This window comes from Drosophila erecta, unplaced genomic scaffold (assembly GCF_003286155.1).
Source record: "Drosophila erecta strain 14021-0224.00,06,07 unplaced genomic scaffold, DereRS2 tig00000000-arrow-pilon, whole genome shotgun sequence".
NCBI classification, from domain to species: domain Eukaryota; kingdom Metazoa; phylum Arthropoda; class Insecta; order Diptera; family Drosophilidae; genus Drosophila; species Drosophila erecta.
The window spans coordinates 8,885,368-8,902,919 of NW_020825194.1; the positions used below are offsets into that span (position 1 = coordinate 8,885,368).

Consider the following 17,552-nt stretch of genomic DNA (forward strand, 5'->3'; position numbering starts at 1 on the left):
GCCCATTCCTGCAGCTCCACATCGATGATCTAAATTGAACCGAGTACGCCTTTCCCCAAGTAGCAGTGGCCGTATCCGTATTCCGGATCCCCTCCTAGACACAACCAAGAGCCATTCCCAGCAGTCGAACAGACAGCCCAAAGACACTCCCACATCAGCAGGAGGTTGGTGTGTGTGTGTGTGTGTGCGGTTCGGTTGGCCAACCGCAAAATTCTTGGCAAACAAAATAAAGAAAACTAACTTGGGCTAAAGCAAAGCAGAGCCAAGCGGCAACGGAAATTGTTAACCTTTGGGGATATCAAACATTTACGATTGCGTGGCAGCGGCAGCAACATTTAAGTTTTTATCAGCACAAAATAAAGTTTTGGTTTACGGATTGTGTTCCTGTCCGCCGACGCCCCCACCGACCATCCTACGCTTTTTTGGCCACAGGCAGCTACAAGTGCCCAGGAGCCAGGGCAGGAGCAGGAGCAGGATTCAGGAGCAGGAATCAGGAGCAGGAGCAGGAGCAGGAGCAGGTGCTGGATCAGGGGCTGAAGGCTCGTCCCTGTTGATTCCGGGGCACGCAGAACTTTTATCCTTTTCAATTTCGTTTTTCTTCGCCGAGTACTTTTGAGGGATTTAAATTTCTGTTTGCTGCCGAGCCAACAGCGAAACAACAACCGTGGGAGCGGCAGCATCGAGTTGCTGGCGACCAGGTGAGTGCTTCTTGTTGGCCTAATCACGGCTTTGCCAACTTGGCCGCAATCAAGTGCAGCACAATGCGATTGACGCGGCTAATTTGACGTGAGTTTTTTGTTGAGTTACGCATATGAAAGTGGTGAATTAGGTGGTATAAATATATGGTTCAAATTTAGTTTTTAACAGGAAAATCAATATTGTTTTTCTTTTTTCAGCCGTCATGAAGGAAAGGAAGAAGAGCCGTAGAGATGCGACAACAAAACTTGAACAACCCGAACCATCGAGAATCGTCAACTCGCAGGGAGTCCAACTGAACGTGGATGCCCAGTCCCATGGGGAAGATGATCAGGCTGCACCATTTATCCTAGTGGACTGTGCGGCATCTAGAGATCGTTCGGAGCTGGAAAAAGTCCTAAGCCAAATCGAAAGGGAGCGGATGAAAAAGGTCCAGGCAGATATAGAGAGTAACTGTTTCCCCCTGCTAGAGGACATAGAACCACCTCCAGAATTAGATATGCCCATTAACCTAAGTTCACAGGCATTGGCTAAACAGAAAGATGCAGAGGATGAGCGCCGCTTCAGGGAGGATCTGGAGAGCCTTCGCATTGCTGGAGTGGAGGGCGAGGAGCCAGATGCCTCCATTAGCGTTGCCAACACCACTAATCCCCAGTTCAAGTCCCTGTCCGACATGACAATAGAAGACAGCCAACTATTGCTTCAGACTATGGCCAGAATGGGCCAGATGCGCTGCAAGCTGGAGCAGCGCAAAAATGTGCACTATAAAAGTGGGTCAGCAGAATCGGCTCCACAGGTAAATGGCACAAGCTTGATTCCCCTTCCAGCCCTCCGCCGGCAGGGCACCTTCGAAATTAAACGCAAAAAGGATGAAAAGTTGGGCCATCCTGAGGTTTCCACTGGCCCAGCAGTGAGCCAAAAGGAAAATTTGCCATTAACTTGCAAGGGGGGAAAAAACGAGAGAGTTATTTCAGAGGCTGACAAGATTTTCAGCCAGATTGGCGATCTCCTCGTGCAGCTGCAGCTCCAACACGAGGGCACTAAAGTCCTGGACAAGGGCTCCTCTTATTCCTACATGGTGACCATCAAGCCAGATGGACATGCCTCCAATTGTTCTGTTTATGCAATTACAAAACTGAAGTCCCACGAAGTAAAGAAGGTGCATGCCGAAAATCTGAAGAGCTCACACGCTCCACTGATCAACATTTTATCCCCTGGTAATGGAATACTAGCAGAAGCTTCCCAGTTGTCCACCAGCACACAATGTATCGATGGAAGCTCCCTTGGGCCGAGGTCCCTTCACGAAACGCCAGCCTCCAGGATCAAACCAGCTTTTTCGCGCAAGAGGCCCTGTTCCCATCTAAGGGTTTCTACCCCGGTGAGATTTTGTCATGGCAGGAAGAAAAACTAGGTCGGTTGGCAACAGCTCCATAAATCATTTGAAGGCATTTAATTTCTAGCAAAAAATAGTTATATAGTGAGTTAAGAACAGCCGTACATTATGGAATGTCAATGTTAAAAATTCAAATGTTGCCAAATAATATATCAGTTGCCATAATCTAAGGAACGGACAAGTCTACCAACGCATAGAAAATGATTTAAGGAGTGCAGGCTTTAATATAAAATACTCTGTGATATAAAACAATTATATTTTTATAAACCATTAATTAAAATATAACCTACACTTCGGTTATTAATGGCCGCATGGATTTATTTCCGCTGGGGTCAATTAATGAAATTGCAAGTCTGAAACCCATTTTATAAGATCAATATGCTGCGTTCGATCCCATTTTATTTATATTTTATGATAAGCCCATTGAATTTCGCAACGCCAACCATATTTGTTTTTTCTTTATTCAGTGCAAATAAACAAGTGGTTTCAATTATTTATGTGCCATTTTAAATTCATCACAAAACGCACAATAATTATGTAGTTGCTATCGGCACTTACATTTTCAATTACACTGGTATTTCAATTTATTATGTTGTAATTAAGCCGATTTAATCATAATCATATTCAAGCGGAAAGAATGCTCCAATCTAAACTCGTTCACCTTTCAGGAGTGCTTCCCGGCATAAAAGTTGCATCATGGCCACATCCTGGAGGAGTTGTCTAATTGCATGGCCACGCACTTTCATTGCTCATTTCCGAGTTGGCCTCGAGTGCGTGGTTGCAGCTCATTTTGTTCGGTTTGCACAATTGTGGCCAAAGTGTTTTCAACTTTCTTCTGTCAATGCGCCCGGAGGTCGAATCTGAAGTCCGTGCCGCCCCTGAGAAGTCTTTCCCTCTTTCGGCTGGATTTTGGATTGTGGAAATGTTGGCCAAGTGCTCGGCTTGGCTTGGCTTGGCTTGTGCCAGTTGGCAGTTGGCAGGCGTCCTGCTGCAGGACCTTAAAAACCTGCCTGCCTCCTGTCATTTGTCGTTGGCCAGAAATTGCAAGATTGACTGCCGGTTTTGGCTGCAGAGGGTGAACAAATGGTGGTGGTGGTGGTGGGTGGGCACAAAAGTTTTCATTAGTTTTAATTAAATCCCAAACAGCATTTCCATGCGGCACTCGTTCTCCCGCACCAGTTCTCTGAGGCGTGTGCTCTTTCGAGCCTTTGTCAATGGGTTTTCCCAACAAAACCGAATTAAAAACACATCAAAATTAATGACACTTCGCCCCGGGAGGGCCGGGAGCCGGGAGCGGTCAAAAGGAAGTTGCCATGGCCTCCACTGCCACTCGAAGTGCGGACAGCATTTGTGCAATTTATTTAGCCGGCTTTTTGCGGCGCTTCTGGACGCGCGCATGTTGCTAAATAAATTTCATGATTTACTGCAGCCATACGGGAAGCGCGAACAAGAAGGAAAAAAAAACGCCAGTTGCCAGTTGCCAGTGGCCACAATGTTTATATAGTTGTCGAGTGGGCGTGGCGCATCGACGAGAGGCGTGGCGCGAGGGAGACCGAGGCCGAGGCTACATGAAATTTGCAATTAGATTTGGCGAAAAAGGCAGCCGCAACATCCGCCCGTCGTCCCAGTTCCACTTGCAACCAGCAGCCAACTTCGTTGCCGGTTTGGTCCGGACGAAATATTTAATGCGGAAAGTTTAATCGCAATGGCAACGGCAACGGCAACGGCAGCTGCAGCTGCAGCGTCGCATTTCCGGCATTTGTTGGTTTTTAGACTGCATTTCCCGCATTCAGATGGCTGCTTCACTTGCAACGCAGGACATGGACATCGCAGCGACTCATGGTTGACATCATTAAATTTGATGTCCGGCATTTACTGGCCACCGCCTCTTGTCTTTGGGGATGCCATGCCTTCCATGCTGACATGGACAGGGGGACATCAGAATGCCCGAGTGCGGACGCACTTTCACTGCGGCCAGCCTTTGAGTGGCCAAGAAATTAAATAAATTTTTGATTAGCCAGTTGGGTCCGGAGCCACATGTATATGTTCACTACAGTTCACTCTGCTTTTTAGAGCACAGATTTCCCTGGGACTTAGGTGCGCTCCGGGTGGTGGCTTAATTTTCTGGTGACCGCTTTGAAAGTGGGCTGATTAGCTTGGTAACTGAAGTTGCAGTGGGTTAGTCGGAGCTAATGGAAACAGAATGAGGTCATTATTAAAGGCTGGTGAAAGTTTTACTATTTTTTGTACAGGAAAATGAAAATGAAAACTGTAATAGCTCAAATTCCATTAAGTTCCATTGAGGCAATGAAGAAAGTGCAGCATTGACACTCGAATTTCGTTGAAGTGATAATCGGAACATGTTTTTCGCAGTTCTCAGCATCGCTAATTGGCACTCAGCTAATTTGCAAAAAACTCCCCCGAGCGTGGGAGTGAAAGCCAAATAAATGTAGCACACAATTAGAATGCACAGCAATAATTACATAATAAATTCGCCAACGCAACTGGAATGGCAACTGGAATGGCAACTGCAACTGCAGCTGCCGCAGCGGCAGCGGCATTCAGTGTCTTCCGGCGGCAGCTGCCACAAAATGTAAATGGAAATAAGTGGCAGGACGCCTTCTTCGTCCCGTATCCTTCGCTCTTGTTGGCGACCGCGTTTACAAATGCCTTCGACTAGTTGAACACTTGATCAGCGGAGCAGTCGGTGGCGGGTTGTGGAGCTTCCTCCATCCATTTCAGTCCGCGTGTGGGCGACTGCGAGATTAATAAAATTTATTATCATTGCGATAGTGGCAAAACAAACTGAACGCCCCACACATCCCCCCAGTATTTATGTGCCTGGTGCTAAAACCAGCTGGGAGAACATATCAAAATGAAGTAAAATTCATTTTACAACATTCAGACTGAGCTGAGCGAGCACTGAAACTGGAGCTCTCGAATGCAAGCCGAAATTGCAAATGCTTCTGGGCTGCCATCGAGCTGAGGGCTCAGTGCTGAGAGCTCAGTGCCGGGAGATCCTCCAGTCCTCCAATCCTCCAGCTCCATTGTGGGGCAGAGCAAAACGGAAGTTCGACGCCCAAGTGGCAGTCGCGATAATAGCGCCCTGCCATGTGCGCTAAAGTATTAGCATATACACAGGCGCACACGAGCCGAGTGCTAGAAGAAAAACTTTTGACTGCAGCGGCGCTATCAGGAGACACATAAATATGAAAATGCAAGCGGGCTGAGAAATGCACTCGCAGAAACCCATGCCGCGGCTATAAATGCACCCCAAACATATTTGTATTTACTGTAAGCCAAATGAAATGGCTTTACTTATCGCTGAGGGGCAAGTAAATGGTTTGGTTAGACCTGGATACAGAATGCTATTTAAATGACTCAAATGGGCTGCTAGCAAGGTCTTGCTGGACTCAAATTAATTTAATAAATAAAAGGGAAATATTATTTCAATATATTGTTAGGTGTCGCTGATGTGATAGCTTCAGTTTTTGCTTCAGGATGCATACATTCTTAAGTGGGAGACCTTAAATTATATAGGCAGTTTGTCATTATTATTAATGTTTTTTTTTTTTTTTTTTTTGAATTCTTGAATTGAGTTAAATAGCTAAGAGACTTCGTGCAGTGCACTTGAAAGGGTAACCAGGCTAGTGGCGACTTCCTAGGCAGATATATGGAGTGTAAAAGTGTCATTGCCACGCCCAGCGGCCATTACCCACCGCCCACAGCACGTTGGCAGTGGAACTGCAACAGAGTGGAATTTGAATATTATTGTCACCCACACAGGACGCACAACCAAACACCAGAACACCCAAACAGCCAAACACCCAGTGGGCCGTGGAGCAGGCACGAACACAGGTTTACTTGGACAGACCTCGACCTGGAGACCAGAAAAGAGATGGCAGCAGGACCAGGAGCAGAACCACAACTGGAACCCAGTATTTAATACTGTTTGTGCAAAATAATAGCTAGGCCCCCCGGGGAGTGAGCTAGAGCGAGTGAGAGGGGGGCTAGTGTGCGACAGAGAGGCGAGAGATGCGCCCCTGGCGGAGCCGTAAATTCAAATTAAGTCGCCCAACTTGCTGACAGTTAAAATCTTGGTAACAAAAATGTGCAGAGGAGCCCACAGGAGAGATCAGCACTGCACTGGGCCACACTGCGTATGAGTGTTTCTGGGCTAGTGCTGCCTTCATCGCTGTGTGAGTGTGCATATCGACCCCTTTCACACGTGTGTGTGTGCATGTTAGTTACCAGTTTGTTGAGCATCACACGCAGTTGGCTTTGAATTTATTGCCGCAAAATGCAGCGGCGAAAGGTATTCCCCAGAAGTGCAGATGGATTAAGTGAACTTCCTGCATATATTTACTTATATCTAGATACTGTATATTTGCGCATCGCACCCAAGGCGTCTCATTTTAATTAAATACTATGCCAAGCTCTCGCAAAGTGTCAAGGCCTTCGACTCGTTTTCACCTTGCTCTTCATCAGCCCCCACTCATTTCCGCCCACCTGGAATGGCCAACTTTCATTGCCGCAATTTGGGGTCATCATTGAAATCAATAAACGCTACCAAAGTGGCTCAAAGTGCGATTTTAAGACTTGGTGAAAGAGAGAAATGGCCAGCACTTTCCCAGCGCCAGACATAGTTGAAAGATTTCCCAGCGTCCGGAAAAGTTTGGCTGACCAGGTCAGGGAATTGTGGTCTGAATTATGAGAAAGAGGAGAGCAAGGTGCAAAGAAGTGATTTCATCGCTGTTTTGATAGTCTTGTGGCCAATTCGCTGGCAATCAAGTGAAAAAATATTGGAAATATGCTCAAGAAATAAGACACTTTTGGTTAATAAATAAAATATATTTTTACAAAACGAATGTGCTTGAATCTGCTTCACAGTAGTGGCATAAAAGTAAGCTTAAAAAGGGGCAGGGGTATCAAGTTGAACGTTTTATTGGACGCTTAAGTTTTACAATCAATTCCAGAGCTTATTGCCCGCTACACCCGAGCGCTTAATAATAAAACTCAATTTCATTTTGCTCCTCTTTGTGCCTCGTCTTACTCAGAGGCTCGGGCGGAAATTTGAAGCCAATTAAAAATGCATTCAACGGCAGCGCCAGGAAATAAGCGGCAAAAGAAAAATGAAAGGACAAATTGACAGGCGGGCGTTGTGGGACTGGGGGCGTGGCATGACCAGGACACTCGACAGCGAAGGCTCAAGGACAACTGGGGAGCAAAAATGTGCCCCAGTGAGACCCGTGCAAGACACCGCCCTGGATGGGGTTGCTGCATTTTTGATGGAAATAAATATGATTGCTGTGATCCGCGATCAGTGCAATCAGGCAAATGGACCAAATCGAGTATTTTAATCAACGCCAAGGGTCGGACCACAAAAAATATCGCCGGCAAAGGCAAACAAAGGCAAACACTTGACGGGGAGCATTAAAAGGATTGCAGCGCAAACAAAGGCCGGGCGTGGAAAGCTGGGTGGCTTTTAAATCCGAGGCCCCTTCAGGCTGGGCGGTGTGAATTTGCCGGAAAAGTGCACAAGAAACGCCACTTTACATGCCAAATCGTAAATATTTTGCCATGAAAACAGCACCGTGGCTGTCGGCCTGGAGTGGAGTGAAGTCGTTTCATTTCAGCCATTTTTTTTTTGCCACCCATTTCCAGCTCTTCTCTTTTTTTCCCAGCATAGCCCACCTGTAAAGGCAACTGTCGCCCCAGCCAGTGGCAGTACGCATCGAGTGTGAATGAAGTGCGCTCTTGGGCGCTTTGCGGCGTTTTGCCGGAGTAGGAAATGAAAAAACACTGGAATAATACACAGCACGGCAATGCCGCTCCAAATGTGTTTTTTCTCTGTTTTTAGTACACTTCTCTATGACACTTGGTGGCCAGCAGGGTGGTTGGAGATGATGCTTGTCGCGCAGGTTGCCTAATGGCAAACGTTCCAGGGCTTAATTCCCTACTTGCACTGCTTAATACCCAGTAATCCCATCAAGCCTCGGGGGTAAAAACTAAAATCAGACGTCCTTGTCGCAATGCTCAGCCAGAACGTTCTCTATTTTAATATACCATTTTGGAGCTTATATTTTTCAACTACCCATTTGGCTAGTATCAATGCCTTGCTCCCATGCCAAGCTCACCAGTTTCACCTGCACATTTCCACATCAATCACTGCCTCTACCATATCCGTCGAAGAACAAGTTGCCCAGCAAGCGAGACCTCATAATTATGTGATGCCGTTTTTAGCAGCTAAAAGCTGTGCGTTTCCCCGACCCAAGACCGAATCCACTGCCGTTGGCAGTCCAGAGCCATCGGGTGCAACATAATATTCAAGGTGGCTTAAACGGGCGGGAGGGGTGGCAGGGATTTAGCCGGAATGACTGTAGGCTGCAGGCCAGCTTTAATTGTGGCTGCCACAAGGTGCCTTAAGGTGGCTTTGATTCCAAAGTTTTCATTTCCCTCACATACCTGGCCCGTAATCAATTTAGATGGCAGTGTATTTCTTGGCTGCAGCTGTATCCCTTACTTTGCGAGGAGGAGAAGCGCCCTGGAACAAAGAGCTGCGCCTGGGGACAGGAAATGCATCTTGGCCCCATCCGGCCAGCTGGCTGTGCTGAACTCCTTGGACTTGGCCAAGGCCCTTTCATGCTGTTGTTCATTTTTGACATAAACATTATGATGCATTCGGTTGAGTAATTTTTATTGTATTTTTTCTCGAGCTCTGCCTCTTTGCTGGGCCGAGCCACCCGCGGGCTGTTTCAATGTGTACTTGGGAAATTCTGCCCTTTGCCTGCTTTAATATAACCAACAATTCCCCAGAGCTCTTGCGGTCATTTTGCTTTTATTAAAAAGTATGGAAGTATGGCAGTACGGAAGGCCCCTCTCGTCCGGAATGCGCACTGGGGACTACTGACTTGGGAGCCTCGAGTGCCGTAGTGACTGCAGTTGTTTATTATGTGCAAGATTTCTATGCTCGCAACGAGAGCTATTATTATTTTGCCATACATTTATTTATGTCCGCCGATGTCGTGTGTGGTGTGTGTTCGTGTGGGTTCCTACGCACAATAAGGAAGAGTGCACAATGTGGCCGGGAGCGGGCATATTGTCCGCTTGACTACAAACGTTTGCTTATTCTCTAATCAAACAAAATTCAATCACTCGAAATTCATTGCATACTTTCCAGCGACAAGCGCGGGAGAGGGAGCGGGAGAGGATGATTTACAGTGCCGTTATTATTCATGTATTTTAAGGACTCGGGCGAAGGACTTTGGGGACTTGGCTTTTTTGCGATTTCATTTTGTTCGATTACTTGTTGTTCTTGTCGGGGATCTTGTTGTCGAGTGTGCATGTTATTGTGTATTTCCTTGCCGGCTCTTGCGTATGCAAATCCCCAAAAGCTTCGGCCAACTGGCTTGGAGATAAGTGCATTTGTCAGTCATTCAATCTGTGTCCCGCCCCCTCCATTTCAGAGTAGCAAGGACCAAGTCCTGGTCGTTGTCGTCGCACGCTTTCCTCCTGGGTGAAACACCAATTGTTTTCATTGATTTTGTTTCAGCAGCTCCCCTTTTTCGATCCCCATGTGCTGACTTGTTGATGGCCAGCTATTTGATGGTATATTGAGCTGGCAGCCAAACGAGTGTGACTAACAAGCTGGCTGCTTATAATTCCCTAACGTTTTCCTGCCAAAGTACCCAAGTACCCGAAGAAGGAAAGAAAAATTGAGAACTTTCCCAGTAAATTAAATATAGGGCACTTGGGAAAAAATGATTAAATTGCCTTGTTTGGTATAGGGTAATAGTAACCTGTTCCGAATGATTCTGTATTTCTGAAAGCGGCAAGTGCTAAAAGAATTTGTAAGATCAAATTAATATTTATGAAACTAATTGTTTCATAACTACCACACACATTAGGGGTATATTTCTTTTAGTGCAAGGCAGCCTGCAAGTGCAAGGAAAACTGCTGGGGATGCTGGCATGTCATAAGCACCAGCTAATGTTCAACTGTTGTTAAGGATAGCATCCTGTGTGAGCTTAGCTGTGCCTGAGTGTTTGTGTGTTTGCGTGCTAAGGGGATGCAACACAACTCTAATTATATTTAATGTTTTTCAGTCAAGGACGTGCTGATGCTGCAGCAGGGGCAAGGACATGTGGGGAAGTGAACTGAAACCCCACCCAAGATTTCTTTCCTCCCCGACTCTTCGTGTGTGTGCGAACGTGTTTATGTGCGTGCTTAAACATAATACCTTCATGCTTTTATTAGTGGATTAATGTCGACTCCTTGTGGACCGACACTGTTGGCCCTCGCACTTTGGCCGAATCGGGTGCGGGCGTCCAATTAACGGAGCATAAATCAAATTAACTCAACTCGTGTCTGGCGGCTCGGAGATTCGACCGATAGGCGCTGACAGGCGGCATTGATTTGCCATCTAATTGCCAGAAAGGATTATGCGGCTCTTACACTCAGAATCTCAGAGTCTCAGAGCATCGGAGCCTCCGCCCGGAGGACAAAAGAAAGGGAGAAAGGGAGACGGTCTGCCTGAATCAACAGACTAACAGGCAGATAAGCAGCTCACGGACCAGATTCTTTGTTTCGGCCGAGAACAAAGGGAATGCCTAATGGCAGATACATGGCCAGGCCATAAATCCTTAATGGAGATATGTGTCGACACGAGATTAAAGCCTTTTAATTGTGGGCGTGACGGAGCTCTTGCCCTAATGAAACCTAAGGTCCTACAAGTTCGATACCACCGACTCATCAATCTTCGATCGGGTGAAATCGCCCAGGCTGCATTTCATAATTAAGCCATCGCTCGGCTTGTGATGCAATATGGAGAAAATATGACGTATACGCTCCGTGAAAGCATTTGGAATATGCGATGCAGCCGGAATGGAATCAGTGGCAGCCAGGTGTCGCAGGATGCGAATGTTTGTTCGTTTTGGCAAAGGGGCGAGCTTGCGGTCGAAATGTTACACATGTCAAAGTGCGGTTAGGTATGTTTATGATATGCGCCATTATGCGAATTTGCATTTTAAATTCGCTGTCAAAAGGGGCGTGCCAGACACACGTAATGCGCTTGAGGGAGTTTGCGTGTTTGGTTCAACGTGTGCATAATTAAATCGCAACAAAAAAGCCTTATTTGGCTCTAAAGTGTTAGTAAAAATCCCAGATATGATTGATGGTTTTGCGAGTATATGTGACAAGGTATCGTTGAACGCACCTCTTGCATCTGGGAAAATGCAATTAGTTGGTTGCTAGGCGCTGGCGCGTAAACTTTTCAGCCATCTGGCAAAGTTTTGTTAACAGAAATCGAGGCAACTCGAAACTTGCAACCCAAAATTGCTTTCATAATGCGCCACTTTCCGGCCCGCGACTAGGCTAATAGGGCGTGAAATGGAATGAAAGGGGGGCTGCGCTGGGAAGAATTAAATTTGCACCAGCAAGTGTGTAAAATGAAATTCAGTGCATTTTTCAACTGCCTCTGTTGCGGCACAAATGCCAACCAACTGTCAACGGCAGTGGCCAAAAGGAGCTGTTCCATTCCGCAACACATGGATGGCATAAAGACGAGCAGGGCTCCTCCTGCTCCTGCTGCTGCAGAACCGCAAATAAATTCAGCAGCAGGCAGTTAGCTCATATTTTCAGGGAACCGCAGGATACACACGTCCACCAACTCACCAAACAACCGCACACTTGCACACACGCCCATTCATCGAGGAGGAGATATGTTAGATGCTTGTTTTGCGCTGTGGCACTGACTTTATTCACAACTCTGGCCGTGGAAAATGAAACATTTTCGCTAACAAACGGCATACAAAAAAGGCCAAATTATTTATTCAAATTTTGCCAGCACTAAATGACAAATGGAAGAACTTCATTGAATTAATCACGACCAAAGTTGGCCGAAACTATTCAATCTAGAGCGCTTATGCTCAACCAATGGCCGCAAATTCAATTAGACTCATTTGGGCACAAATGTGGAAATCGATAGAGGTTTGCTAAATAATGCCATAATATATGTTATATCCAGAGACATGTTTCAATTGCAATTATTTGTCTGCGACATGTCACTCCCAAAGGTCCTTGTTTACCCATAGACAATGTCGGTGATTAAAACTACCAGCTCAGCTCAATTATTGCAATTAGTTTGCCAGGAGGTGCTGCTGAGCAGGCCAAAATGCTGACCTACATTGTGCTGGATTCCAGTAGGACAATCAAATCGGAGACAAAGTCCACTTAGTCAGGGTCAAGGCTCGGCCGTTCATTATCCTGGCTAATGTGCCTCCCAAACACTTGGCACTGGGCACAAAGGCAGACGAGCTCCGAAAATGGATATTTATGTGCGGCTATTGCACATGCAGGCCCAAAATATTCACCATAAATCTCGATAACTTGCATTTGCATCTGTTGGCTGCCTGGCAGCATGGCCTTCCACTTGGACGGCTTGCAACTGTGGCAGCCGCGTGCACTCAGCTAAATGAAAACGTGCCCGATTTTTCCAAATAGTTTAGTGCCAGGCAGCATGAAGCGTGTTATTTTATCTCTGCCAGTGTGTGTGTGTACTGTGCCACAAAACCCAGCCCCTGTGCTCACAGCAGCCGCATAAAGTAGTGAACAGTAGCAGCAAGATGCCGCAAAAGTAAAGCAGGTTGCAGCAGCAGCAAAAGTAGAAGACGAGCGGTGCATGCCAAGCAGGAAAAATCCAGTGAGCGATGGCGGGCAGGGAGGGGGCGAAAGAAAAACCGTCCAAGTCTTTCATACACAATTTCTTTGTTGGCCCCAGCGAAAGTGTTGTGTTGTGTTCTGTTGTGGCAAGACAACGCTGAGCTGAAGTTTAAAGCAGCTGCTTTCCCGTCTTCTTGCCATGTAGGTCGGCTGTATGCCAGGCTTAATTTGATCATTTATCAACTGCGAGATACATGAGCTGGCTGCCAGCGGCGATTCCCGTTCCCCATTCCCTATTCCCCATTCCACACACCGCACTACCCAGGAGCTCCGAAAGGCTCTATGCTCCACTGACAAATCTAAACAGGCATGTAATCATTTCAGCTGAGGTCTTAATGCCGCAACGCAACGCTGACACTGCCTGCAGTCATAGTCAGTTAGTTAAAGTCCACATATTCCTTTGGCTTTCTGCTTCTCAGCCACCAGTTTCCAGCCACCAGCCACCAGCTACCAGTTCTCGGCTCCCAGCTTTCCCCCATCCCGCTGCCATTTGTGTGTGCATGCACAACGCGGCGTATGCGCAATATTTAGAATGCATGGCCGCTTTGTTGGCGCTTCAAGGAGCTCTTTCGAAGGGCTTTCGGCTTTTGCGGCTGCACTGAGGAATTATAAATGGTGCTGTTGATTACAATTTATAACAATGCGTGCGTCTAGACATGACATTCCATGGCTATTGAGCGAAAGGGGTGCATCAGTGAATTGAAATAAATAATTATGTGCTACATTGAACATTTCACTCCAACGGGAAGCACATTCAAGATTTATGGGATGCCGGTTTTCCTCTCATTGCAGCAGTGCAAGATTTTCCAAAACTGTAATAATTAGTATACAACAAAATGCATATTTTATAAAATCAGCTTGCATTCCAACCTTAAATATCCGTAAGCACGCAAAATAAACAAACAGCCAGACGAAAGTGAAACTTATGGGGCATGTTTTTGACAGCCATGAGCCACTGGATTGGGTGTCACTAGTGATAACTCCTAGGTGAACTGGTTTTGAAGTGGCCGGGACTTCTGTTAATGGCCTGCATCGCCCCACATTTCATTTAATTCTTGGCACTTAACTTGAACTCCATTTCGTCGGTTCCGCCCGAGCTGCAGACCCCCAAAAAGCTGAAAGTGGCCGCCAGCGCGTCAACATAACATTTTTTGCTTTATAAATATTTGAACGCTTAAAAGCTGGCAAGGACCCCTCGGAAAAGCAGGAAAGCAGGAGAGCAGGAGAGTTGCAATTGCAGTCGAGAGCTCACAGCTCCTCTGGCTGTTTTTGGCCGTTTTTGCCTGTTTGTTGCTGCCTTGGATGTTTTGGCCAATTTCTCTGTTTTCGGCGGCTTTGCAGCCGGCAGTTTGGGGAAGCAGAGGCGATAATCGCATGAGGTTGAGCGCTTTATTGGCCTCGCTTATGCTCATAAAAGTCGACCAGCCGAATGGACTGAATGCCGAGTGCATTGCATCCGATTCGCAGGCCGGAGATTTCGGGGCGGCTAATTGGAATTTGTAGCCGGCAATTAGAGTCCTCGCAGGCCAGAAACGAGGACAAAGAGCAGCACCGCAGCTGACACTTTAAGGCCATTGAGAATTGCACTGGCATTTGCGTTTGCATTTCGCTTGTCCAATAACAATAATGGCAACAAAACGAGCCACTGGAGCCACTGGAGCCACTGGAGCCAACGGAGCCACAAGCTCATCCAGCGACCTTTATGCGGCCAACTCGGCATTAGTTTGCATTATCCTGCAGCGCGGGAGGAAGTGCTCCTGCTGCTGTCGTAATATTGTTATTGTTTGCATTATTGCGCTCAATGTGGCACAAAAGTTGCCTGCCACAAAGTTGGTGCGCAACTTTCAGCCGTGCCTGCTTGACATATAAATTTTAATTTCTCGGGTCGAGTGGAAAGTGGAAATGGGAAAGGGGAAAGGCAGCGGAACTTTGCGGCCAACCGCAGAACACAACACAACACAACACAATGCAAAGCAAAGGCAAATACACAATCAGAAGCCCAAACTAAAGTTGCATTGGCCACACTCGAGAGGAAAGCTGGAAAATGCCCGTTCGGTGGTTCAAGGCCGTGTGGCCGTGCGGTCCGAGCCCCAGTGCCAGCATCAATTTATGAAGCAGCACCAGGACCATGAAGCAGGCTCCACTAAACCGATGGAAAAAACCACCGACAGACAGCCCGCCGGCGAACGTTATTTATTGAGTCTGAAGCTTGTCAGCGGCGTGTGAAGTGGCTGCCAGCAGCAGCTGGCAATTTATGTGGGCCAGAACAGGCTTCGTTTCGGCCAACTTTACGCTTAGGATCCCAAACCCTTTGACAACTTTTGGACCCAAGCGGAAATGAAAACCAATGGCAAACATTTGCTGTTTCTATAGGTGGGGTCGTCCAAATGGCATTGGCTTCATAGGATTATCAAGTTAACAGCTGGCTAATTCCACAGAAAAAAATTTGCACAAATTAATCAATCATATAGTTTTTGCAAGTGAACTTGTATTAAGTCATTCACCCTTAAAGTGCTTGCTTAAGTAACACATTTTTGAACACATCCTGAACCATACTTCTTGTGGTAAAGATAAAAAACGCTTAAGAGTACAAGAAATAGATAAAAGAGGTATTTTTTCCTTAATATTTTCCTTAAGATTATCGAAAGAAGGTGCATGAAAGTGTGGCGTTGTGTTTTCTCTGTGTCATATTCCGTGAAAAAGAAGAAACCGGAAAAGGAGAACGACACATTAAGGACTACCCACCTTTCCGGCCCCGTCAGCTGCTATCTTCATCTGGAGAAGGCACTCCCACTTGGGCACATCCTCCAGATGTCTTCTTGCCGTGCTGGGCCCGCAGCCAACTCGAAAGAGAACTGCGGCTTTTATTGTTTCCGCTGTTGACATTATCACGGCAGCGACACCTGCCGGGCGGGCTTGGCGAGCGTTTTATTGTTTTGCGCTTGATGCAATGTGACAGCGAGCCCTTATTCCGGCTCCTTTATATCCTATCACCTAGCGTGCGAGGACAACAGGCATTTGCACGCCGTCAAAAGTCAATATTGCGCATACGCCGTGTGGCAACATTAAGATAATTAAAAGCAGCCGCGTCACGGTGCAGTTGGCCAAAGGATCAGTCCGTAAGCCCACCAAATACGGCAACAAGTCACAGAGAAGAGGGAGGATGGCTGGCCAAGACGCTCTATTAACCAACTGCCGTTGAATAATTAGACAGCTTCCGCTTTCGTTTCCGCTTCCGGCTGCGTCTGGTCGCATAAATTACATCCAATATTTAACGAGGCAAAAAGGCGAGAAAAAGACTGAGTCGTCAAGTCGGAGGTCCTTTAAAAAAATGCGACGCCAGCTGCTGCTGCGGTTGCTTTTCCCAAGGACAAGGCAAGTTGGCAAGTCGGCAAGTCGGCAAGTCGACAACCCCGCTTTTGTCATCGCCAGTTGGCGGCAAATTGTGATTTAGTGCGCCGCGGTCCGAATCAAAAGTGCATAAATATTGCCAGCTCGAGTTGCCGCATTGATATCATTTACATTTCCGTCGGAAGCGTTTACACGCCTGTCACAGCACTTATTTATTATGCATTCCGCTGCAATTGAAGCCCTTTTTACACACACACTTTTTGCCCCGCCCCCAATTAAGTATGCACAGTGTAGCGGCGCAAAAACGCTAACTGGAGTCCATCTAAATTACTTCGAATCGATGATTGGATGTCGATTAAAGAGATGGCAAATTGAGCACTACAATTTAATTACCAAAATTGACGGCTGCAATTTTGGGCAAACTGGAGTGAATGGCCGGCCATTACAACAGAAGTACCCAGCATATCCAACAAATAGAAAATGGAAATGGAAATCCGTAGTTCAGGGAATCGAAGCTGTAGTATCGAGCATGAAATATTGCCAAATTCTAATTAATTAGACACTCGGAAACCGGCAGAAAAATCTCGTTGAGTCGGATACAGAACCACTTTGGCATATATCCATGGACTATCCGCTGGACTATCAACTCGATGGCTCCAGCCTGATATGCCTATTCAAAATTGTTGCAGCCATCAACTCAGCAATGCAAACGGTAGCATTTTACGAGAATTGTTTATTTGGAATGCAACGATGCATTGTTGCCACTCTGATCCCATTTTGCAATGCACGGCGGCAGCCGTCAAAGGGACAACCACTCCAAAAAAGGAGACCCGAAAAGCGGAGCCATAACCATTTTTTATGCAACGCTTTTTGCGGTCGCCGTTAACGCTGATTTATGAGTGTTAAGTTAATTTGGGCTGCCAACCCTCGAACCCCCCTACACCCAAACTCCCCCGAATCCTTGATTGGACCGCATACCCCCGTCGCACTGCATTCAGTTCCCACTTCATCATTCTAGACTCCCGTTCATGCAGCTCATGCATGTTTAAACGGCGCCGTCGTCCACATAAACTCACCCACCAACACCCACCACCCACCACCCACCACCACCCACAGCAGCCCAATCGGAGCCTGCCGCACGGGTGCAGGATGCAAATAGAGGCACCGTTGAAATGCACTTTGAGTTATAGTCAAAATATAAAACGCACAGTTGCATTTACGAGGCCATAGACTGCGTTCGGCGAAATGTGGAGCGATGGCATTTTACACCTTCACCTGCGGGTGCCGTAAAAGGTTAAATGCTGCATTTTCCGACATTCTTGCGGGGTCACGTGAACGGCAGGCTGGCCACTGCGTTCTTACAATATGATCATTTATTTTAAATATTTTATTC

At 46.8% G+C, this 17,552-nt stretch overlaps 1 protein-coding gene across 1 annotated transcript; it reads left to right on the plus strand.

Annotated features, from left to right (window-relative positions):
• The first annotated feature begins 515 nt into the window (after positions 1-515).
• Positions 516-2,330, plus strand: LOC6554304. The gene is made up of 2 exons (XM_001982092.3): positions 516-698; positions 897-2,330. The coding sequence occupies exon 2, from the start codon at positions 902-904 to the stop codon at positions 2,105-2,107; it is 1,206 nt and encodes a 401-aa protein (XP_001982128.1). The 5' UTR covers positions 516-698; positions 897-901; the 3' UTR covers positions 2,108-2,330.
• Positions 2,331-17,552: the final 15,222 nt, after the last annotated feature.